Here is a 26198-nt window from a genome sequence, read left to right as displayed (position 1 = left end):
ATTGAAACAGAGGTGAATGGTCTGGATTTCTGTCTCATTTCTATTAAGTTGATAAATGCCATTGGAAATAAGTTCCATTAAAATTAAATAGACTGAGTGGAACAGAAAAAACTGGTTTTCACTTACTGATAATGTTCTGGCTGAGAGGGTGAGAAGTTTCCAAGGTCATAAAGTAAGCTTGGAAAGTTCTGAATCTCTGAAGATAGTGAGACCAGAATGCAAAGGTATTTGTGCCAGCAATGATGTACCTTTTCCAGGTGAGAGTAAATGCAGACATGATAATTCATCACTGGGATCCATTTGAGCCCAGCTCATGAAGTGGTTCCTATCAGTGTACGAACCTTGGCTCTATCAGATTTCAGGTTCTGCTTTCATAGATCTGGTCTTTTAAACACTTGGGAACCTATCTCACAAGGCTGCAATGTATTTTTAAAGTGTTTTGATGCCTGTGAAAAATCTGTATGTATGGTTTGACGCAGGGGAATTTTACCTTTGGCTTTTATGTAAATAGAAGCAAGTCCAGGAATGCAAACATCTTTTTGTTCTTCACATTTTCACTCGTTAGGAAGAAAGCTGTGACTTTCTTCTGTCATTCTAAAATCTGTCAAAATTGCTCATGAAAACCTTTAACCTTTTAATCTCCCAATCTTCTTCGTTTCACAAAAGATACTGTGCTAGTCCAAACAGTGTTTCCTTGATTCATTCCTTTTCTATTTTTAGTTAAGAAAGACTGAATTGGCCTGCTTGGAGTGTTCTTGCTCCTTTGATGAAATTTCATCCTCTGAGTGGAATGAACATCCTCTTCTGAGAAGGGCAATTGAACTCAGTGTATTGGGTTAGGATGGAAAGGTTTCAGTAGCAGAGGGATAAGGAGAAGCTGGCAGAAACTTCCCGCATGTGTGACAGGGCCAGTGTCAGACAGCTCCAAGACAGACCCACTGCTGGGATAACGTGTTTAGGAAGGATAAAAAGCTGCATGAGAACCTTCAGTCAGAGAGAGGAGTGAGAATACGTGAGAGGAAAAACTCTGCAGCCTCCAAAACCTGTGAAGAAGGAGGGACAGGAGGTGCTCCAGGTGCTGGAGCAGAGATTCTCCTGCAGCCCATGGAGGACCCCACACTGGAGCAGGTGGATGTCTGAATGAGGCAGTGACCCTGTGGGAAGTCCATGCTGGAACAAGATCTGTGGCTCCATGGGGAGAGGAGTCCATGATGGAGCAGATATTTTGGCCAAGGTTATGACCCCACAGATGCCCATGCTGAAGCAGTCTACCCCTGGAGCTGTGCACCCTGTGGAAGGGACCCACACTGGAGCAGCTCAGTGGAGCAGCCCAATGGATCAGTTTGTAGAGGACTCTTATGCTGGAACAGGGGTAGAGTGGGAGGCGTCCTGCTCCTAAGGAGGAAGGAGTTGGAGGCAGTGTGTGGCGAGCTGACCACAAATCCCATTCCCTGTTCCTTGTCTCCCTGTGCTCCAGTGGGAGGAAGTAGAGAATTTGGGAATGAAGTTAAGTCTGGGAAGAAGGGACAGGTGGAGGGAAGGTGTTTTTATGATTTGGTTTTATTTCTCATGATCCTACTCCGATTTGATTGGTATAAATTCAGTTAATTTCCCCAAGTCAAGTCTGTTTTGCCCGTGATGATAACTGGAGATTGATCTCTCCCTGTTCTTATCTCAGACCATGGACTTTTTGTTGTGACTTCTCTCCTCTGTACAGCTGATGAGAGGATGATAGAGGAGTGGTTTCAGAGGAGTGTAGAGCTTTAACAATTGGTTTTGAGGATTCATAAGGCTGGAAAACCCTGAAAGACAGAATCCAACATTCTGTTTTTAAACAACATTCCCAGAGATTTTGGATCAAAAAGAACAAGAGATTTGGGTCCTTGATAAAGGACATTCAGAAAACTGGTCCACCTGCTGGTTTCTTTCTTCTTCCCTCTTCATACATCACTTGCATGAAACTGTAGGACCAGAGCTGTCTCCCATGTCTCCCTGTCTTTGTTAATATTGCTCCAATGTTTAAGTTAGCCCTTGGACTAGGGCTCCATTCACAGATATAGCAAATATTCTTCATGGTGCTAACTTGGGCTGTAATATTGCCACAAAATCTGCTAGAGAAAACCCAAACAAATAAGCCCTCACTGTGCAAGAGCAAAAGCAGAAAAGAATATATCTTCAAATGTGTATTTCCTTCCACATAAAATATGAGTGTAATAAAGTGCATTGGTATTTTTGCCTTTTACAGCTCTAAACATTGAGTTTGAGTAAACCACTATTTGCAAAACATTAAATCCTATCTGGAATCTACCTGCACGCTGCTATAGTCACACCCTCAGTCAAATGTGGTATTAGGTCTGTACTTTGTGCTGTTATAAGCATAAGATTCCCAAGTGGTGTAGATCAGTGCTGCTTTGCTAGCTTTGGCAATGGTACAGCTACTTATATCCCTCATCTCTGAATTTCTAGATTTACAAGTATAACAATATTAAATGGCCCTTTTAATTCTCTCTTCACAGTATGTAAATACTGGTTTCTAGAAGTGCCTTCTTGCAATATACTTATTGTAATGTAAAATATGAAAACTGTATATGTGAAAAAATGTGAAAAATGAGAAACAGAAGATTGCTTGGCTTTTGTGCTCAGTTTGAGGGCAAGCCTTCCTTATTAAAGGATCAGTGGTTCAAAGTTTGTAAGAGATATGTAATATGTATAATTAACTGAGGCTGGTGAAATAAGTCACAGTACATACAATTCCTCCTGGAGAAGGGTTGCAATTGTCAATCTGACAATTATAGACTTACTGATATTTTAGTAGAAGTTTCTGAAAAAGCTATTATCATTCAGACAAAGGGCAGCTTTTCAGTAATTCTGTGCTAGCTGTATCTTAAATAAATAATTCAATTTCAGGAGAAGAAGTAAGGAGGGGGAAGCTCCTTACCAAAAACAGCTAAACCATAAAATATCCTAAATGTATCACTATCTTTGGGTACTTCAGATATGGTCATTATTTTATTTACCAAGCCACATGCCTTATAAACCCAAGAGTCTGAGTAAAACAAAACATGTTAGAAATGTTGACTGGTCAGATAATTAGGGGCATCTACTTGAGCTGGTACAACAGCAATAGACCCATAGAGATAAAGAACTAATGCTGAGGGGTCAGTGTCCACATATGACATTTCCAACACTGAACCAAAGGAAAGGGATCTGTTCTCACCCCCTTGACACCATTCCACAGCATGATCCATGTGGAGATAACGAGATCAGTTGAAAAACCCTCCACTGATATGAATGAAAACACTATTGCATATGCAGCCTGTGTTAATGTTTTAGTGCAATTTGGGTTTGTTCCTTTGCCATTTAAATGGAAGAACTTCCACTGGCCTGTTCACATTTATTGTTTTATGGAGCTGAGAATTTTCTTCCTTTTTTATCCATTTTCATGCATTCTTTTTTCCCCCCAATTTTTATACCTTTTACTTTAAGGTGTTTGGACTTCACCCTAATGCAGATATAACTTACCAGACCAACCTGGCCAACGAGACATTCAGTACCATAGTAAGCATCCAGCCCAAAGACAGCAGTACTAGAGGGGGAGAAACCCGGGAAGCAGTGGTGCAGCGGCTTGCTGATGAGATGCTGGAGAAGTTACCTCCAGATTATAAACCTCATGAGGTATGTGCTACTTCGTAGAACACATGTTTTATATGTATGCATGTATATACATTTGTGTTTTAGAAGTTCTATTGTGCTTCTTAAATTTATCTGGCATGTATTTTAAAAAGATCTTAAAATGATGCATAGGGGTTTATAAGTCTGTTTTGCTTTATTATCTAACATATTCCTACATCAGAAAGATATATTTCAAATGCCACAGTCCACTTAGTCACCTTAACTCAGAAGACCCATTCAAGGCATCAGAAAGTTCTTGCTTTCCTTAGTAGCTTACAGAAATAGCCTGATGACTCTATCTGAGGGTCTGGTGATCCTGTAGTGGTTACAGCATTAAATTTAAATTTAAATTTAAATTTAAATTTACCTACTCCCATTATGACACCCCCATGATGAAGAGTGAATTTTATCACTGACCTTTTCATGCTCCAGATTTTTTTGGGTCTGAGCCATAAGAGGTATCTTTGTCAATCTTTTCGTGCATTTTTAATTAACAGCCCCATTAAATGGAAACATCCAGCATAGAGACTCTTGCATCAGTTTATAAGTAGGTTCTACTGTCTGTGAGGGAAATGAGGGGTTTTTAACATTTACTGTTCATGAAACACTGTTCAAGTGTTTCATGAACAGTAAATGTTAAAAACCCCTCACTTCCCTGATTTTATTCTTTACAATTGTGTTTTGCCTTAATGGTGCCTTTTTTTGCCCTGCTTGTAGTTCAAGCTGGTAAAATGCTCAGTAGGAATTACAACATGCTATGTGTGCTTAATTTTCTTCTCTGGCCAACTTAGAATGTCCACCTAAGTAACAAATAATAGCCTGGGGACCCAGCAGTATTTCCTGTCTTCCCTTCTACTATTAATCTCAGACTGAATATGTCTTGTATAAATAGCCACTTTTGTACTGTCATAATTCAACTTGGAACTTCTCTTGTCATTCCCCTGTTGTCAAGCTACTTACAGTCTGCAACATTTTTTGGTGACATTTCCTACCATCTACCTCCAAATTGTTCTTTTCCATCCATTCCTGTTTGCATCTCTCCTTTTTGTCACTTCTTATTGTTTGTCCTAATGAAAGTCTATAAATAATTTTTTGTAGAATTTGATTAAGAATGGAGTCAATTTTCTAGTTTTTGTATTATTATTTAATGATGAATAAATATTAGAAATAGAAAATAAAATTAAATCTAGTAAATGTAATAATAATTCATATATTAATAAATTTAATAATTTTCATGTTGGATCTACAACTATCATTTACACCTTAAATTATTCTCAGTCCTCTTCCCTTATCTTTCCAATCAGAGTAAAGCTTTTTTATGGAACTAAATTCTTCTAGTTTCATTCATCTCCTTCATTTTTTTTTTTTTCAATTTACAGTAGCAGTAAAATACTGAATGCCTGGATACCATGTATGCTTTTGCCATATTTGTAATATGGGTATTGAGCTAAGTTTTTACAATATACTTGCTAAATCCTCCAAAGGACTATTTCTTCATTCCCTTGTTAAGCTGATGACTTTTTTCCTCCTGAAGAATTTGTAATGCTTAGAAAACATCAATAGTACTTACTGCACTTTACATTGTAACCAGAGGGTAGTCTTAACCTCAGGTTTTACCTCTGGGAAATTTGTGCAATACCTTTCAGTCATGTAAAATGCACACACAGTTGTTTAATCTAAATTTCACTTTGGCATTTCTTCTGTTTAATCTTAGGCTCATTGACTTTCTTTCCTTCTTGGTTTATTCCCTGAGGTTATGCACACAAACCACATGTAGGGGATGCCTCCCCTTTTAAGTCAGTTCATCAAATCTTAGCTTTGGAGACCACCAGTTTTGGAGCCAGGGACTGTAGTTAAGGGCAGAGGGTCTGAAAGGGTTATTTCAGACATTCCATCCTTCACTCTTGACTTGTCTGTCTCTATTTTACTGCGGTATTTGTATTTGTATATAATACATACTGTTTCATGTGTCTGTATTTAAAAAAAAATCACTACCAGTTGTTTACTCTGCTCTTTCACTTTTCTCATGATCTGCCAATCATACATGAGGGGTTTTATTTTCTAATAAGCAGTCATCATTGCAATGATGCTCAGAATTAACATTTCTTTGTTTCAGTACTGTTTCTCTTACATCTTCTATGAGCTTCAAAGGAAACTTATTTTGCTTTAATTTGCTTCATAGCTGTCCTGTGGTGATTCAACCAAGGAGATTTGAGCTTGTACAGAGGATGTGTTGTTGGGTCTACTTTTTTCTTCTGTATTTCTTGTAGATACATTCTGAGTTCAGTAAGTGTAGATACCACCTCTTTCTGGGGATATCTAGTTTTCTAAAGCTCTAGTTTTCTAAGCATCTTCATCTGTGAATTACACTTCACTTTGATTAATCATACCTCTCTCTTTATGTGCCTTTTTTTCAGTCTGCACTACTGATGGACGGCACAGTACTTTTCCACAGAAATATTCAGAAATTATGCTTAGTTTCTGTAGCATGGTAGTCATTCATTTGTTCTGAACTAGAGAATATTCTCTGTTCATTTTCCAAGAGTTTTTCATTGCTAATAATGTATTCCTCTGTATAGCTCCTTGGCTGTCTCAGCTGCACTAGAGCATATACAGATTTTAATTCTGTAGTTTTATGAGATTTGGCATTGTTTCTTCTGGACCCTGATTTTTCAATATTTCTTTCTTCAGTCTGCTTAGTGAATTTACCCTTTGTCTCTTCCTCTACATTTTAGAACTTGTCTCATTCTCTACATCTTAGAACTTGATTTGGTCTTTCTAAATTCTTTCCTTGTAAGGGATTTTCCCTTTTCTGCCTTTAGTGCCCAGTTCCACATCTTATGTGTTGCTTGTGTGGCAGAAGTGTGGTCACGTCTACACAATAAGCAAAAAAATCTGTATCAAATGTGTTTCTCATTTGAACTGTCACTCAATTATTCTGGAATCTTTAAGAAAGCATGGATATGGCAGGAGTGAGCTGTAAAGAAAGCTAAATTTTTAAATGCAAGTTTACATAAAAAAGCCCCAAACCCAAATGACTATAATACAAAAAAGAAAAATTATATCATGCTTACTAACATATAACAAAGAATTTCATTAATCAGAGTAGAAAAGAAGGGAGAGTTTAGGTATTCTCTGAGGAAAGAAGCAACAGTTTGGTAGAAGCTACAAAATGGCAAGTGAAATTATGTTTGCAAGCAAAAGGAGTGAAATGGATTATGTAATTACTTCTTGCAATGTCTGAGAAAAAAAATGGGAAATGAGATAGGTTCTGTTATTTGTCAATTTAAGTCAACATTTGGTCATTCAGAACATTGTTACATACTAATCAGTTTAATAAATCTGAAACAAATATAACAAATATCCCAAATTGAAAAGACTGAGGGAGTGTGTCTAGAAAAAGAGTTTATATGCATTTTCCTTATTGGAAAGGATCAGTAGAAAGAGAAGCATTCATTAGACCTAGTAGTGGAGCTTGGGTTTGCTTTTAGAATAATATTATACTCCAGTAATGCCATGATGTGTTAGTTAGTCTTTGAAAACCTAAGTACAAAGATACTATCAGTGAAGAAAAGGAGCAAAATTTTTTTGAAACAATGAAGGTAATTAAAAGCAAATTCTCTTCAGGGGAAGTGGCAGGTGCCTTTGCTACCTTTGATCAGTTCTTGTGGCTCCCTTTAGAAAATGTGGAGTGAATTTGCACAGAGCTACAACCCCAGCAGACTGGGTTAGGGACAGATGGTACCAAAAACAATTATTTGCTGACATTCAGAGCTCCGGATTGTATTTTCTCTTGATACATTGTGAATCCAGGGAAATTTCAGACTTCATTTCTCAATTATTAGCTTTCAGCAATGACTTCAGTCTCAACAAGTTCCAAAACAGGGGAACCATTTTACCCCATGATATCTGCTATTTCTATTGTTGTTGTGTTCTTGTAATGCTTCTCACCCGTCAAGTAACTTACCCAAAAGAGTAGAAACAAAACGAGTCACCTTTGCATGCTTTCTCAGGCTGTGGTTGACACAGGTGGTGGAAAAGCAAAATAAACCTTCCTCCTGACCTGAAACTGTCCTCATTTTTCTCTAAGAATTCTGCTTTTATGAACCTTTTTTGCTTCTGGGTCTCACCTTGCAGGTTACAGAGAGATTAGTGGTAAAATGATTAGGTCCAGTCAGCCATGTGAGTGAAGACAGGTGCAAGAATAAATGTCAGCCTGTCACACAGAGATGTTTACAATGAAAATGATCCCTGCATCTTGAAAAACAGCATTCTAGGGAATAGCAAGTAGTAGCAGTTTTTTTCCTTAAATATTATTTGTAGTATTGATTAACTGTAATTCCTCTAAGGCTATGGCTACATTAGCAAGCACTGCATGGAAATAGGAATTTGTCTGAGAACCCCAGGCCTTCATTAGATGTTTTGCTGGAGAATTTGCCTTGGTCTAGCTCTAGTCTGGGCCTGTAGGCTGAACCCATTAGTAATTGAAGTACCTTAGAGTCCCTGAAGCAGACTTTTTGGGTTAGCTTAATTTGAAGCTAAGACCTTTGTGTGCCTGGAATCTAGTTTTCAGTGCAGGGGTTTTGCTACCAAAAAAACCCCCCCAAAAATAAAATAAAAAAAAATTAATTCAGGGTCTGAACTGAAACACTGACATAAATGATTCTGTAATGTGTGTACTTATCAACACTATCAGATATGGTGATCATCTATCTCTAGAGCTCCTTCTATTTTCTATGTATTTTGCTGTCTGCTTCCTTATGTGCAGCAAGGAAGGGGTCCTTGACATTCCTTGAAAAGAGCTTTGCCTTATCCATCTACAGAGTGATGGACTTCCCCTTTCTGCTGACAAAGAATGTAGCAAGTAACTAAGTCTGATTTTAAAAAATAGCATTTACTGAAAACCATAGGCAGTCGCTACTACAGCAACTTGATCAATGATCATGGCATGAGTTCAGCAACTACTTTTCTACTGATAGTCCTATAAAGTATGTGCTGACAAACTGGTGACCTAAGGACAGCTAAGAAATATGCATAAAGGAATCTGACACAGTAGAGATGTAGAGATATGCATTGCAAAATCATATAGACACAGCTATTAAGATTATGATTTTAGTAGCTCCTTTCTTAAATCACATTGTTTTATGTTGGATGATAGCTGTTTGCATAATGAAAAGGGGATGTTCTAAGTGGGATTTATGGAATTAGTATATTAATCTCAGAAAAGCTATTTTGGTTAATGAGTTTAATCTTTTGAAGGTTTTTTTCTGAGAGTCGGTATCCATATTTTTATGTCATAATAAATACAGCCCTGGATGTAAATCATCTGATTGCTTGATAAGAAGAATTCTAATACAAAACTAGTTAATCATACTTCAGTGCTTGTATTTTAAATGAATCTTAGCAGCAAGATTTCCAAGAAATGCACTGTGTTATGCTCTCACCATAAAGTGAGAGTAAAAAGTAAATCTCACCATAGATCAGGATTGATTTGTATACAATAAAGTAAGAAGTATGGAATTTTTTTTTTCAGTTTTGAAATCTGGTTGTGCTTGGTGCTCCAGACTGAGTGTTCTGAGCGTATTTAAGTTGGATTAGCAAATTTCTGCTTTATTGGTTGCCTCCATTATTCAAAACATTATAGGTATTTTGTAGGTACATGAAAGTAAACCAGAAGATTGTGTTAGTTCTGAGAATTCACTAGTTAAATTGTAAAATTATCAGCACTGTAATATTTTAGAATCTTTATTTCATGTCCTCTTTGTAGAGTCATAAATATTAATATTTTGGAAAATAACCCCTTTAATAACATCTTCCATACAATTTTTCCTCAAATGGGAGAATTCTTCCTCTAAATGATCCTCAAAAGGAACACATCCTTTGTAGACTAGAAATAAGAAGTGTTTCTTATATAAAGGATAAAATGCATAGACTATATTCTGCATAATTCCTTTCTTATTAGTGGCATGCACTAGACTTCTAAGTATTCTGAAAAAAATAAATCAAACGTTTTTACTTTTTTTCAAGAAGAAGAATTACCAATTCTTGTGAATTTTTCAGAAAGCAGAAGTTTTCCCTGGATTTTGTATGAAATAATCAGAATACTTCATTGTGTGGATTATCCAAAAAATTTATTCCTCAGCTCTAGCCTATGGTAGCTGGTTTAAGTATTTTTTTCTCTTTCACAGGCAGGACGCATTAACTCAGTCTGTAAAATGTACTGTCACACTGCAAAGCATTAGCATAATTGGCTGGCACCTATTTCTTGGACATTCTGTCTGACAAACCCATGGGTCCTTGTGATTAAAATATGATGTATAACCTTGCTGATAGCTGTCTCCCAAGGAGAATAGCATAAAAAGTTGAGAAAGAGTATTTTACTAGGCTTGGAGTTGAAATTTAAGATTTGGAAATTGCCAAAGCATTTGCATATTTATACTAGTGATTATAACTACTCATCTGCTATATGATATTAATCTTGCAGAAATTTGCTATTCATTGTAATAATTAAATCTTTAGTAATGTTTATTATTTGTTTAAAATGTATAGTATACATAATAATGTATATATTGGGATACATGAGCCATTGGCACTTTCCACTTTCTAAAAGAGGGGAACAAATGTCGAAAGTCTGAAAAATCAGGAATTCTGGTACTGGGTGGGCTATAAGCACCATGATTTTGCAGGTGCCATTAAACCCTCTCTCATGCACTGTAGTACACAGTGAACTTTGATATACATGGAACATGCAGTGTATGTCTGAAGCACATTCCATACACATCATATGCAAAAGTGAGACAGGGAATGCTGTTGCTATTGTCATTATGACATGTCCTTAACCAACACAGGCAACTGATTCCCTTTTGAAAATATTGAATTTGAGAGAAACTGTTACCCTTGAAAACTAAAAAGGCCAAAGGCTTCTACTTGCAAAATGGTGCACATAATGGTGTAACAGATTTCTGTGGCATCTGTATTATTTCTGGCAGTCTTGCCTCTCTAGTAATGTATCCATGAGCATCTTGTCTTATGAGCAAGTCACATGCTACTGAAAGTAGCAGCTTTTACATATCATTGTTCTTGTTAAGTGGAGCTCCATTTGCTGCATTATTTCAGCTCAGCAGAGCAAGAAAAGGTGATAAAGTTCACCCAGCACAATTTGGAAATAGAAAGAAGTTACCATCAAACAGTGCTTTTGTGTAGCATGTGGGGTTTTTTATTTTAAGATCTAAGACCCTGCAGCCTAACAAGGACAGAAGGAACTGCTGTGTCCCTTCAAAGAGAGGGAACTTTACCTTCTTAGAATGATGGAGGAGCTCGTTCTGGTAAGCTAATGAGTCACAGTGTGCTAAATCTTACAGTTGGCACAGGACTTGAATGGCCATCTGTTACTAAAATGTTTATTTTCTGAAAATGTTTTTGCTTTCAAAAATTATTGCATGGCAAACAGGAGATTAGATTTTATAATCATTGCACTATTCTTTTTTTAGGTGAAAGCACAGCTTCAAAAGATGGGAGCTTTTCAGCCCATAAACATATTTCTCCGTCAAGAAATTGACCGGATGCAACTTGTTATATCCAGAGTTCGAACTACACTGACTGATCTCAAATTGGCTATTGATGGTAAGCTACGATATCAAACATTGTAATTAAGGTGCAATATTTATTGCTAGCAGTTGCTTATACCATATAACTAAATAAATATTTCTTCTTGTTTCCTTCCTTTCTCTTTTGTTCCTTCCCTCACACTGTTTTTCTCTTTTTCTCTGTCTTTATCATATGACCACTAATTCTAGCCCTTAAAATCTCCTGATTGCATCTCTAAGGACACTCCACGTAAATTTATTCTGCACTCATCTTCTCCAGTATTGCAGTTCATGTCCCTTAGCTACTACTTCACTTCTGTGATTCTCTCTAGGATCCTACAGAGCTCAGAGGAATTGCATGAAAAAGTCCATGCGCCATGTATACCAGAGTTATTTAAGAAATTAAGCTGAGACATAATGATATAGAACAAGGTAGAAGGGTTGCTGCTAAGTAATTGAGAGACAGGGAACTCAGGAGGCAAGGTGAAAAAGACTCTAATTTAAGGTGAAATTTGACACATTTGTGAAACTGGCTATACCAAATGGCATGTCTCTAAATGGAAGCTGAAGTGAGTGGCAGTGTCAATCAAAAGAGAGAGAGAGACAGTTCTTCATTTAGGCTTCACAGGAGGCAGGAAACAGCACTCTGTATCTCCCAGAGACAGGAGTATTTGGCTGAAAGTGAGCAATGGTGAATGAAGTTAAAAAACCCCAAGAGTAGAGGCAACTAGAAGCAGATGGAAAATTTGATCAGAAAAAGAGTGAGGAAAAAGAAGGGATAATGATGTTGCCATCTGCTTTTTGTTTTCACTTCCTATTTTGCTTCCTCTTTTGCAAGAGTTGAAAAACCCAGGAAGGAAAGTGTACTGTTGCTCAGCCAAACTTTTTGAATTAAGAAATCAAAATGGAGCAGGAATGGGTAGATTCCACTGGTAAAGCTCTCACCCAAGTCTGCTGTTCTCTAGCAGAGACACAGAAATTATCTGACAGAGCAAACTGTCCTCACAGGGAGGAGGTCAGAATGCCTCAGAATTAGTCCCTTCTGACACAGCTGATGGCATTACTGTAATCTGTCTTAGTGGTGTTCTGACAATGTCTTTCATGAAGGGGCATTATTTTTTAATTTGTATTTTTATTACATAAGGATCAGAAAGTATTTCTTTTTCTCTATCATTTGTATGATACACTAAGACAACAAGACATGCTTCAGAAACCTCATGCCTCTAATCTGAATCTAGGAAAGATGTGCCCAAGGCTAATAATCTTTCATATCCTGTAATAACATACGTAAAGATCAGGCTGGAAGAAACAATTGTCCTCTCTTTCTGAGCTGAAAGTTCCCTTTTATATGTGAATAGAGTCCCTTTTCAAGTATATAAAAGGAATGTTTTCCATCTAAGAAAGTGTTAGTCTTTCCTTGATTGTGACAGATATATTTAAATTCTCAATATGTATAATATTCTGCAGAGGCTGCATGAGTAACATAATTTATTTGCACTTCACATTCAGTTCCACAGTGGGCGCAGTCCTCTGCCAGATGTTTAATCAAGTTAATGCTGTAACTTTCATGCAATTCTCTAAAACATAATTTCTTACAGACAGGCAAGTTAAATATAGTGAAAAATTGCTCTGAAAACAAAATTGGATGTATAGTTAACAATAACAATGAATGGCTTCTGGCATGTTCATGCTATATCAAGTGCATGTGGTAGACTGTTAATTAGGGGGTGGAAAGAACATTTAGGCATTCTATCTCAGCAAAAGGGAAAACCCCAAACTGTCTCATACTAGATTCTCTCCCAAAACTAGTCAACTGCAATGTCAGGTCATCTGAGGTGCTTCATTTTCTTTACAATGAGGTAAACTGATGTGCCTGCTCCAACAGGTCATGTAATTTTTGACATCTGCCCTGCTCATGTATCTGGCTCTGGCTTCACGAACCTGTTAAAGCCCAGCACCCACTTTAAGCAGACCTAAAATTTCAAATAAATTTCGTGTCTAAGAATATAGTGTGTCTTTAGGTTGTGAAAGGAAGTCTGAATGTCTGATTCTGCAGTTTGGATGTGAATGGATGGACCTTGTTATTTTGATGTTGCTCACCAAGGTAATGTAAAGCCCTCCTCAGGGGCTTTTGAGGTAATTTGAGGTAATGTAAAGCCCTCCTCAGGGAGAGCCCACGTGCAGCTGAACATGAGGGATTAAGAAGGAATTTGCAGACACAGTTTTGTCCTTCTGTCCAGAGGGCAGAGTAAGCAGTTCAGCTTTTGGGAGGGGTGAGGATGCTCAGCATGTGTCCAACATGTTTGTTGGCAAATATGCCCCAGAAGCTTGCTTCTCCACCAATAAACTTTGCTGCCCAGAGGGACACTTTTTCTGGATCAAATTGTAGTAATTAGATTGTAGCTGCACTTTGTACTCTCACTTATGTCCCAACCATTACTTCTGCTTTAATTACTTATTGATTGCCCAGAGTTTATTTCACAGTTGGCATAATACAGAGCTTCACCATAAATCAGAACACAGCAGTGATGGTTGTCCTTTTGAGTGCCCTAAATAGAAGCCATGTTCCAAACAGAGAAATCTTTTCAGAGACAAGGAGAAGACATGGGGTTTGCACCAAAAATGCCACATCTTAATGGGTTATGAGCAGCAGATCTTGAGCTCCTGTCAGAAGATGACAATTCTTTGTAGGGCAGTATCCAAGCTGTAGAGTTCCTGTCTTACCTCCTGCCTCTGGCAGTGTAGAAGCTTCTGGCACAGAATACTAATCCCCCACTCTTTGCTGTAAAGAGGATACTTTGAGTATCCTCTTTACGGTAAAGTGCAGACGCTGTCTCTAAATGCAATAAAATCTAATGACACATCCAGTTATTCCTTGCCTTTTAGAGTTTGTTTGAGTTTGTCTGAATGTGGCCTGTCTGTGAGATTTTGTGGGGCTGTCTTTATTTCTCCATGCACTGAATAAGAGTGGTAAGCATTTTGATGTCTTCTCTTGGTGAAGAAAGTGAGAAGAGAGATTCTGTGGGAGTGTTTTCCATGAATGAAGTGGAGCATACTTGTAGTAGCACTGAAAGTGGATATTGAATCCTTGGCAATGGAAATATGCACAGCTTTTAGTTTGATTTTAATCCTTATTCTTTTTAATCCAGTTACCGTGTTTAAGGGCTTCTTGTGAGACAAAAAAATGCTTAACTCATTACTTATATCTGGGTTCTACTTTGGTCATAAAACTGTATCCACTTGGTTCTGGTTTCTGGTACTTACAGCTTTGTGTTTTCAAACTAATCCTTGGGAATTGTGGGCCTAAATTGCCCACTTCATGAACAAGTGAAGAACATCAGAGAAACTCTGGATTTTTTTATCTTTTCATGTCATGTATGTGCCCCATGATCACAGAACTCCCACTGCTATTTGTACAGTATTTACAGAGTTAGGAGAGAGAAGTCCTTTCCTCATAACATGTTTCCTGAAAATACAGCAGTTCTATGGCAATGTAGTTCTACACGTGTTATAGGAGTTATGTAGGATTTTTAGGTCATCTACACAAGCTCATGAGTGAAGCCCATGATAAAGATTCACTACTTATCAGTTTCTCTGGGTCTGGATTGAAGGCACTTGAGACAGTAGTTCATATTTGGACTCAAGTGTTTATTATTTCTGATGAGTGAAACAGTCTCACAACCATGAGTTCTGCAGCCTTTCATTAGAAGGCACAAAATGGCTAACAAACTTTTGTTACAAGGTCTTTTAAGATTATTTTTTTAAGATTAAGATTATTAAGATTATTAAGATTATTATACCTAGATTATTTTCCCTTTTAACCCCATAACTGATCCCGAGGAGCCCGCAATGCAGACTTTTCTGCCCAATTACAAAATGCCACCCAACACCCATGAAGAAGAAGGAAGAAGAAGCATGAAGAAACCCAGGACAACACCCTGTTCCCTCCATCTTGCTTCCATCCACAACATACTAAAAATCCCAAAACCTAAATTTCTCACCAAGTGATACACCTACACTACTCTCTATAATCCATGTCACACTTTTGTGGATTCTAGTCAATCCTGAAGTCTAGGAAACTTTCTCTATGTATGAGGGTCAAAGTCAGTGCTCCCCTGGGGATCAGGGCACCCCAGAGCAGACAGAGAAATATTCCTGGTGCCCTGGGTTTTCACAATTACTATTTTCCAACTCAGAACACCATGAAGTTGAAAGTACCATTTGTATCATGATGCCGAAAGGAATTTCTGTTCATCGTATGTAGCACCTTATAACAGGGATATAAATGAAGTCTAAAAGAGTCAAAAGAGGTAGCTGGTAATTTATTTTAACCTACATAGTGAAAAAGTGAAGCTCAGGAAACTAATCTTGCCAGAGTGCACAGGAAAGGGAATTTCCCATGAAAGGAAGAAGTATGGACTCATTCCCCATGTCTGGCTAAGTTCTATTTTGACTTGTAATGGTATAAGACTGCTAACACTAACACAGTTTTAGTTGTGTGTGTGTGTGTGTGTGTGTGTGTGTGTGTGTGAGGTTTGTAGGGATTCATCACTTTTGGATGAGGATTTTGTTTGAAAATAATTAAGAGCACTCAGTAAAGATATTAATGGAATGTAACAATCATTTGAGGAATGAAGGGGATGAGTCTAGTATGTCTTGTGGTGTAGTTACTCTTGGCTCAGCAGCTCTCATCCATTCTTTAATTCTCATCCTGATAAGAATGCCAGAATGCCTCCTGTTGTCTTTCACAGTGTGGCACATCATTTCTGAACTTCTTAATAGGTCTTACATATGCTTGCCATGATGCTGGCCAGGACAACTGTTTGGAAACACACACTGCACATTAAGGACAAAGTGCAGAACAGAGTTTTTCTGCCTGTTGTATTGCTCTAGCTCAGGGTAGTGATTTGTATTACTTTTTTTGTAGAGGTGTGTGTGGATTTTCATCTTCAAATTACTGCTTTAAACTTTAAAGAGAAAACAGAACAGGGGCAAAGGTTAGATGCTGCTGGAGAGAGTACCAGCCTACAAATAAAACATGGAGAGAGTGTTGTGCATTGCAGGTCTTGTCTGCCTGTTTTACCTTTCCCGTTCTAGAGTTGGAGCAAAAGAAAGTGACAAACTTTTGAGGGGCCTAGGATTAAAACAGTTAACAGGAGTTTAATGAGCTTCTGAGAACTTCCTGGGAATTACCTCCAAATGCTTAAGTGAATAAGAACGGAAAGTGAAGAAAGAGGAAAATACCCAAAGAACTGCCCAAAGCAAAGAAGTTGACTTCTATCAGCACAGCAGTGGTGGTCACAGAGCTAGCAGAACCATACTAAATTTTGTAAAAAAAATAGTTTTAGGTATAGGAAAATATACATTCTCTTTTATACCTTGTGCCTTTGGGTGGAAAAATTAAAAAGCTTTGGAGAAAACACAGGCAAGTGTTAGCTGTTGCCATAAGGCAGAAAGAGAGGAAAACTTAGGAAGTTATGGACAAGTTGGTATTTTCTTTTTGACATGTTCAGCAAAGAAGAGGGAATTGGAGCTTGGTGGTGGAGGCAAGGTGTGACTGCCTCAAGAGCAAAACAGTTGTTTGGGAGGTAAACTTGAGTGGGATTAAAGGCTGAAAAGGTCAGCTTCTGGGGCTGGAAACTGGGGCAGTCAATAATGGATTGATGCTTTCACTGAGCTTTTTTCTCCATGTACTCTTCAGGCTAGCTTTACAGATGCAGTGTCTAGCAAGTATTGTCCTCCAGGGCTAGTCTCCAATTTTATTATAATGATATCAGCTATTGGCAAATTGTACTTGATGGAGAAAGTAGCTTTTTCTCATTTCATTTATATCCTACATGATTATTTTTGTTATATTTGATTTACATCTGTGCCTGTGGGAAGAGAATCAGTCAGTGGACCAAGGCTTTTTTTGGTTCATGCTGGAATTTAAGATCCTCCCTTTGTTCCTAACTTTAGCTACTCATTTAAATGAGCTATACAAGTTTCCTAGACAAGATAGACACTTTCATAAATGTGAAATTTAAAACAGATCCAAATTTTACAAATTTCACAGTTTTCAGATTCAATTTGTGGGAGGTATGAACGTGAAAAGGGTCAACTCCAAGAAATAATACAGGCTCCTCATGTAGCCTATTCAAAGCATTATATCTATTGAATGAATCACCTTAAAACCAGATCACTTAAAAAAACCAGATTATTTACTTTAACCATCAATAAAAACTAGTTATCCTCAGAACTGAGAAGTTTTATTTGGGTTATTCACCACTCAGCAAGAGGACAGACTTAGATGTGGTGTAGAAGGGAGATGGTATAAATGTAGGGAAATCAAAAAGGGGAATCCTAATTTCCAAACTATGAATACTATGCAAACCGTATGGTTATAGCAGACATTATTTTTAAAGTATGGAAATGCCTTCTTTTCTTTAACTGACCTGACCCTTCATCAGTAATTTTTGGATGGCCTTTATTCCATTCAAGAAAGGGAATACCATGGGGTAACCCCCAAAATAACCAAGTTATAAACAGTTGGCATGTCTGATTCATAGAACATTCGAGCCTGTCATGTTAAGTTCATAGGACATTCAGTCTATGAGCCCTAGTACAGGGCTCTGGAGTTCTCAGAAGTTAAATATGAGAAGCCTATGACATTGTACTATTCATTCAATTTATCAAAGATAGTTTTTCAAACACCTTTATCACTTTTGTCCAGAAAGATGGCATGATTTTTCTCCTATGGTACTGATTTTATTTCTGACAATTATTTTATTTTGTTATTTTTTTTATTTTTATCAGACTATTTTGGCTGCAGGAATGCATCCCAACACCCACAGATGCCATTTAGTGCTGAAATTCAAGCACTGGATGCCTACTGCCAGAGATGACACCCACTCACTAGGAATATTTATGCAGAGATACGGGCACGGCCTGAGCTGTGAACATACCTCATCCTCAAGAACACTCTGGCTTACATTCTCAACAGCTGCTCTGAGTCATAGCAGGCAGACTTCCCAAGGGATTTCACAATGCTTCAGGGCAGAGACTGGTTGTATCTTCGTATTTAAAAAGCTCCAGCCTGCCCAGAAGAATTGAGAAAGAAAGGAGAAAGTTGAATGTATCAGCCTGAAAACAAGGAATAACCAGAGATGAAAGAGTTCTTCCTTTCTCAGTTCAATGGTAGTGATCCCCAGGGCTAAACCAGGATGCTCCTCACTTGTTTTGTGCTCTCAGTACAGTTGCTCTGAAGTTGAAACCAACATGCACTGCAAGACTTTTCCCCCCACTTTTTCTATCTCTAAAAGGTGAATAAAGTGTATGGTGTAATACTATGCTTTTCTAAGCAAAGTGGAGAGGACATGGAGTGGCTTATTTCTTAAATGTTGGTTCTCTTAGAATGTTGGTTATATATTAGAGAAGCTTAATAACCAAAGAGAAGGCTTATTATTTATGTTATAAAAATCTCTTAGCTACCCCAGAGTGTGATTCTGATTACAAAGCGGTTGCAGAGAATGCAGGATAGGTGCTATTTTTTTAATATTTACAGTTTGGTAAAAGTTAATGGCTTTCTCAAATAATTTGTTGCACCAAAAAGAGGTGCATATAAATGAAAACAGATCACTCATTATCTGCTAGAAGAAATCGAGGCATATTTGCCATTTATATGTTGTAGAATGCACTAAATTTGCACATGCTACAGTAAGGACTGTTTAGGTTGTAGTGCTGTATTCTTCAAAATTAGGCTGGTGTTTGGTTTCTGGATGCTCTTTTCCTTCCCCTCAACTGAAGCCCTTCAACCTTAGTGGAAGAAGGGATTTGAAATGCTTTCTTTTTACAGCCACATTTCCTTATGGGTATGTTTGCATGGACCATTGCATAGTTTTTCTTTGCAGTCACCCAGGCCACTTCCCTTTCCTTTACATGTTCTGTTATGGAAGCTACTTCATTGTGTTTGGTATCTCATGTTGTCCCTGTGGGAATTACAGCAGCTGTGATTATGATGATGATGCACTGAACTTTGGTTTTATATGAATATTTAATCAAAGTTGGGGTACCAGACCAGTTTCTGTAAGAGAATAACAGAACCAGTTTCTGGAACAGAGAAGTCATCCTGAGGCATGGCTCTGTTTCAGATCTCTATTGAGAGTACACAAGGTGTAGGAACTGCTAGCACATGGAAGGGTGAGTGTCACTGAAAAATCGCTGTCTTAGTAAATGCCAACATTTTAGTGGAGAGAACAGCACTATGCATGGACTACATGAGTACGCATTGCCAAAAAAAAAAAAAAATCCTGCCTTTAGCTTTATTCTAGCTCCTGCTTTCCCATTGAGAATCTTGATAATGGAAATGTACAAAGTTATCATTAGTAATAGTGAATTTCATGAATATAATCACAGCCAGTACATGCTTAGGATATAGATGAGTTACACAGTGTATCTCTATCATTGATCATGCATGTAGGATCCATTAAAATTTATAAAACAGTTTTCAATGATTAATCACATTCCAGACACACTGTGAATATAATGAATACAAATAATGTGTATGAGGGAGAAGAAGTTGTTTAAGAAACATATCTTTGTTTCTGATCAAAACAACAGAAGAAATATCATTTATCTTATCGCCTTCAGCTTTGAATCAAGTCTTATAATTTTGAACAAATTAACTGCAAACTGATAAGACTGCAGCGCTACAGGTGTGCAATTAAGGCACAACAAAAGAGGGTTTATTAGACTTTGAATGTCATTTGGAAGTTTTAATTGCCTTTGCAAGCTAGGGGAAAGTTCATTCTGAACATTTTACTTATCTTCCAGGAACCATAATTATGTCAGAAGAATTGCAAGATGCTTTAGATAATATTTATGACGCTAGAATTCCAAAACTGTGGTTTAGGATTTCCTGGGAGTCAAGTACTTTAGGATTTTGGTTTACTGAGCTTCTTGAGCGAAACCAGCAGTTCAGCAGCTGGCTGCAGGATGGCCGTCCAAACCAGTTCTGGATGACAGGATTCTTTAATCCACAGGTAAGATTGCCACGTTGACCTTCCTAACTTCTGAATAACAGCTGAATTAGACCAGAGAACTTCAAGTTGACTTAATATTGACTATGCGAAGTATAATCTATATTGATTTTTTAACATAAATATAGAATAAAACATCTTTGGTATCTACTGAGGAAATCTTTTCTAGAACAAAATAATGCTCCTGAAATAATGAAATACATCTTTTGGCTGTTTAATTATTGTGAGGAAACTGGGTAAGTACACGCTTTCACATTTCAACTTAATCTTCATTTTTTTACCTCTTCTCTACTATAGTAATCTGTTTTTATTTATTGCATGAAGATCCCTCTGAGTACAACACAAGATAAGTTCCAGAACTTTGACATAGGAAGAAGAGATTTGGACTTGGTTCTCAATCCTTGCAAATCAGTTCCTTGAAACGGAAGGTTTGTTATTCATACCACCCCAGAATTGTGCCAGACAGGGTCTGCAGAGACATATAAAAAATACAGCCTCTCATCTGCACCATCTAAAATAAAAACCTGGCATGAAATGAAACACAAAAAGGGAACAGCTGAGAGGAGAGTTAAAAGAAGTAAAGTATACATACCTAGATGATGTGTAGTTTCTTTGCAGAGCTATCCACATTCATTAAAGCTTTTTATGATTCACAGATGTTTGTGGGAAGTGTGAGTTGTGGTAATGAGTCATTGTGAGAGTATCCAGCCAACAGGTTTCTATGAAGCCTTAGGAAAGAGCTATTTTAAAGATCTATTTTAATCTCAGTACTTGTTAGCAATGCAAAAGCTAGCTTAAACATCTGCCTAGAATAGAGAAAACAACAGTGGCAAATATTCTCTAGGACTACTGCTGGGAAATATCCATCTATCATCTAACCTGGATGTGTGTCAGCTGTCTGCTGGTACAACTTTATAGCATGGAAGGGGGCTCACAGAACCCCTGAGCAAAGAGTTCTTGAGTAGCAGGGAGAGGAGTAGGAGTTCTAATAAAATGATTGTGCTTCCACACTTGGTTTGCTAACGACACACTGATAGCAGCAATCTAAAACACTTCTAAGTAACTTTTGCAATGGTCAGGCTGGATGCAACCCTAACAGCCTTTTGGCTTTGTTGGTGTTTGCTTTTGCACTACAGATGAGCAAAAGCTGATAGAAATTTTGTACTGGACATTTCAGCTGGCTTTTTTGTGCTCGGGGGTTGTATCAGTTCTGAAATTTTGCCAGCTCAAATTTGGCAGCCTACATTTTTTTGGATCAAAATAGCTGAATTTCTGAAAAGAGCTGCCAAATAATCAGTGTAAAATGTCCCCAAACAAATTGTGATTTAATAGACCATAGTAAATGAGAAAGCCTCTAGAAATACAAAAATTACACACTTCATAACCCCTAGTTCCTAAAGTCCCTAAATACATTGTGTGCAGAGATTAAAAAATTTATTTGTGCTGACAATCACAAGCTTAAGAATCAGATGGTTATTGTAGTCACCATTTTCTGTAACCTAGGCTGTGGGAGTGGCTCATTCTAAAAAAGCAATTCACTTGAGCAAAGACTAATTTTCTATTTAATTACTATTATTTTGTTAATAGCCATACTACTGTTTAAAATCAGTATTTCACAGGTTCAGAAAATTGATTTTTGTCTTCTCAAACGAGCTGAGGTGTGAGGTATTAGTGCTGCGGTTCTAATGGCTTGTTTGTAATACCTGAGAAGTTGTCAGAAAAATTCTTTCATTTGTGAGATGAAATGCAGCTCCTAAGTCATTTTCCTACTTGCATGTATCTCACTGTTAGCTTCACAGTCAATGGATAAATGCCATGGATAACGCAAGGCAATAAAATAGATTTATAGCACTGGGAAAACAAGGCATTCTGGCAATAAAAAATAATATAGGACCAGACTCTGCCTTCTCTTAGACTGTTTATACACTAGGATAAATTCAGTAATTTCACAGAAGTTAATCTTTATTTTTAGTGATATAAATGAGGGCTGGCTCAGACTTCTATGCAAAAGAAACCTGATGCCCCATGTGTGTCTGCACTGGGCCAAGATAACTGGGGTGAAAAATGCAAGAAATGCCATGAATTTTCTTCCCTCCTGGAAGTTAATCTGAGGTTACTGGATTTTTTTTTCATCAAAAACTTGACATTAGGTGTTTCTCATTTCTACCTCCCAATTTCCACTTAGTGGCTGACACTGTTTTATTGTTTCCTTGTTTGCATCTCCGTATCCAGTTCCTGTCACTTGTCCTATATATAGATTTTAAGCACTGTGAGGCAAAGCTGTCTTTCTGGTTGTGTAGTACTCAGCATAATGACACCTCAACCTACTTCTGTGACCCTTAGATGCCAAAGTAATGTGAATACTAACCAGAATATGAAGCAGAATGCCTCCATTCCTCAGTGTCCGCTTAATTCTAGCAAACCTGCTAGTTCTAGCAAATCTGCTCTATATTTGCAAAGTGACAAACAAGGAACCTCCAAAGTAAGGTAAAGGAGAGAATATGATTCTGAGAGCAATAGACTTAACTGATTTTCATGGTTATTTGTCATAGCTTCCATGTGTGTCTGCTTTCCCTCACTAGAAGGTTCAGAGTCAGTTCACATGAGTTGTTAAAAGGCAAAGGGGCAAAGCTTTAGCAGGCTTCAGTGAGCTGGACAGGGAGAAATTGAGGAAAAGGCAAACACACATATACAAGAAAAATACCAAAAACCTAACCAACCAACCAAAACAAAACAAAAAAAGAAAGGATTACCAGAAACTGAAACAAATGTCATGGTAACTGGTGCATTATGTCCCTGACGGAGGATTTTGGGATGAACCAGAGCCTCAGCTGTACAGTGGCACCTCAAGCCACTTGATTCTGTCTTGCTCTTTGTTGTGTCATTCACCCACTCTGGAACACTCAGCTGGGCCTCCAGCTCACAGCTGCAGTCTTCAAATGCTGTCTCGGATTCATTCAAATGAGCAGATAAGCATGAAAAGTCCCATTGCAGAAAGTGTATAGGTCCTGCAATCTCTAGGAATAATCTGCTATCTAAACCTTATCCCTGAAGACAACTCACAGCTTGGAGCTTACTTTTGTTCCAGTGTTTCCATGGTGCCTTTGAACTGATTCCCTTAATACAGTCATGGCTCTGTCCTCTTCAGGCTCTTCTTTCTTTAATATTTCAGTTTATCTGGGATCCAGTAGCCCTCTGGGGCCTTACAGCAGTGAACACTTAATGTATTTTAAACTATTGGTTCTGGCATGTTTCTACAAATTAAAATTCCACAAATTACTGCAATGATTCTGCTTTCATGTAATGGCATTTCTGATAGAAGAACTTGGCCTTTAATCCTGTCTCCCTCAGCAATACACTGGAGTTCTCAACCACTTTGAATGCAATTACCATTATCTGTGCTATCACAAAGACTCTTTGAAACACTTGTCCTGGGGTCTCTGGTATTATATTAATGAGGAGCAACCAGTGTGAGTTAACAGAAACATCTGGGTTCCTGAAAGTCATCTCATGGTCTCATAACTTGAAGGGTATTGCATTCTCATAACTTGAAGGGCATTGCATGGCGACCAAGTGCTTGGAGCACTCCAGTCCTATCAGCCAGAGACTGGCCCCTGCATTCAGTAGACAATTTGCTGATTTTCCCACATCTGACTTCTTTCTATTCATTTGGCCCTAATGGTTAGCTCAACAGAGCATCCCGTTCTGTGAATATTGAAGAAAAAAACTCTTTCAATTCCCTCATTCAATTCCCTCCTTCCCATCCTGATTTCTTCCTTGCTGTGCTGTTGGCTCACCGATTCCCACCTTTGTGTGTTCGTCATGTGGCTCTCTATCCCCCCGTCTCTGTCTCCAGATGCTTTAGTTCCCTGTTCTGAAATATGTCAAGAAATTTCCTATTTCCTAGGTGTCCTTTTCATTGGTCTTGCATATTCAATTTTGCGTTTTATTTGTTCACCTCCTCACGACACAAATGGGTTACCACATCTACAGCATGACCACTGGAACAGCAAAGGAGTCTGCCCTCCCATCTCTAAGGACTAAGGCACTTCCCATGTACTGAACTGTGCTTTCCCATGGACAGCTGTATCAGGGAAGCTAAAAAGCATATTCAGCCTGGCTTGTCTTTTGATAGCTTATACCAATGTCATGAGATTGTAGCTCTCTAGAACAGAGAGTTAGTTTTATTCTGTGCTGCTGGAGTGCTCTGGCTTTATCTTGATGTTGTCTAAAATACTATGTTATTGTAGTATATAAAGACTTCACTGAGCAAAGTGTCGGAGACATTTCAGTATTTAATGGCATGATTCCAGCTGGTACTTCCTTTGTGTTCTGTAAGGGCTTATTTGTTGACTGAAAAGCATTTCTTACAACGTTTAGTATAAGAAAAGATGAATAATATAGCCAGTGTTAGAGAAATTAGAAATCACCTGTGTTTGGAATCTCTCAAAACACATTGATCTGGTATATAATCACATTATATACATCTCTCAATCTGGTTGGTTGTAAAAAAAGGCATGAGAGGTGAATTATACAGACACTTCTGATGTATTGAGTAAGCCAACTTGGGGGCTGCTTAGCACCAACATGTGCACACCAATCATGTATGGATGCATGGTACTGGATTTACACTACCAAATTTAGTTTATATGCACATGAAATTCTGTGGGATGAGCTTTAATATAGCTGGTGTCACTTACATAGGAAAAAAAAAAGTTGTAAATGGTTTAAATTCAAGGCTTTAAAAAAAATCCTCTCTGCCATATTCCTGTGTGTCTCCTTAGGGATTCCTAACAGCCATGAGGCAAGAGACAACTCGCATGAATTTAGCCAAAGGGTGGGAGCTGGACAATGTTGTTTTATGCAGTGAAGTGACCAAGATGATGAAAGAAGATGTTGTTGGGCCTCCTCCTGCTGACATTGGTGGTGTTTACATACACGGCCTGTTCCTCGAAGGGGCCGGCTGGGACCGCAGGAACAGCAAGCTGATCGAGTCAGCACCAAAGGTGAGGATTGAGTCAGTGTAGCAGGCTGGGGCATATTGCATTTGCTCTGGGAAAACCAGGAAGAATGCTCGTGCCTGCAGCAGTGGTTTCAGAACAGGTTTTAAGAGGGTAACCAACACTAGTGGTGCTGGAAAGAGGACAGACTCTTTACCTGCCAGAAGTGAACAAAAAGACTTCTGTCAGAAAATGAATTTAGGATGCAAAGCACTACAGCAGACCAGACGCTGGGCTTCTTGGCTTCAGGGGCCCCAGCAGCACAGTTATGTTTGAATAAAATAATGTACCCCATAGCCAGTCTTTTTTGACTGACCAAGGGGGACCTTATCAAAGCTTCCAAAGCCCTGGGCTAGGTTTGATATGGAGGTCATTGTCTGGTTGACTAGAAATCCCCAGTGTTTGTGTTTTAATATGAGACAGAGTATTTGTTCTGGGCTTATGCTCAGTTATCCATGCATTGAGTTACATTTTACTGATGTGACTAAGCAGATTTAAAATCTGGCTATGGAGTAATGATTAGGTACTGTAGTCACGGTCCAGGGAAAGTTGTCATTGTTTGCAGTGGCACACTTTTTCCAGGCCAGTGCTAACTGTCCTGGAACTGGAATTGAGGTAATTCCTGTCCATAGGTAAAACATTTTTGTGTCTGACTGAGAGAAAATTTTCCAAACCAAACCTTGCCAGCTGTAACTTCTGTTGCCTGGTTTGTCAAAAGACCCCTTCAAACATGGAGTTTACTCAAGTGCTCTGGAGTGTTCAGCAGAGTTCCATGTTGCTCTTGGATCTGGGTCTGTTTTATCCCCCGACAATGAATACTTTATCTTGGTGGAAGACCTGAGGTGATCTAGTTTGGATAAACACCCAAGAAGCACCTTGGATGTTAGAAGCTCCACTGTCAGCAGTATAGAGGTTTGCAGCTT

At 38.2% G+C, this 26198-nt stretch overlaps 1 protein-coding gene across 1 annotated transcript in view; it reads left to right on the top strand.

Moving 5' to 3' along the window:
* LOC129118032 (dynein axonemal heavy chain 5-like) overlaps positions 1 to 26198 on the top strand; it is a 148188-nt gene that overhangs the window by 120848 nt on the left and 1142 nt on the right. The window contains exons 73-76 of the mRNA XM_054629186.2: positions 3487 to 3675; positions 11163 to 11295; positions 20070 to 20278; positions 25060 to 25281. Coding sequence (XP_054485161.2) covers positions 3487 to 3675; positions 11163 to 11295; positions 20070 to 20278; positions 25060 to 25281 — 753 coding nt within the window. The remainder of the gene's footprint in view (positions 1 to 3486; positions 3676 to 11162; positions 11296 to 20069; positions 20279 to 25059; positions 25282 to 26198) is intronic.

This window comes from Agelaius phoeniceus, chromosome 1 (genome assembly GCF_051311805.1).
Source record: "Agelaius phoeniceus isolate bAgePho1 chromosome 1, bAgePho1.hap1, whole genome shotgun sequence".
NCBI lineage: Eukaryota > Metazoa > Chordata > Aves > Passeriformes > Icteridae > Agelaius > Agelaius phoeniceus.
This window is presented reverse-complemented; position numbering and strand designations above follow the sequence as displayed.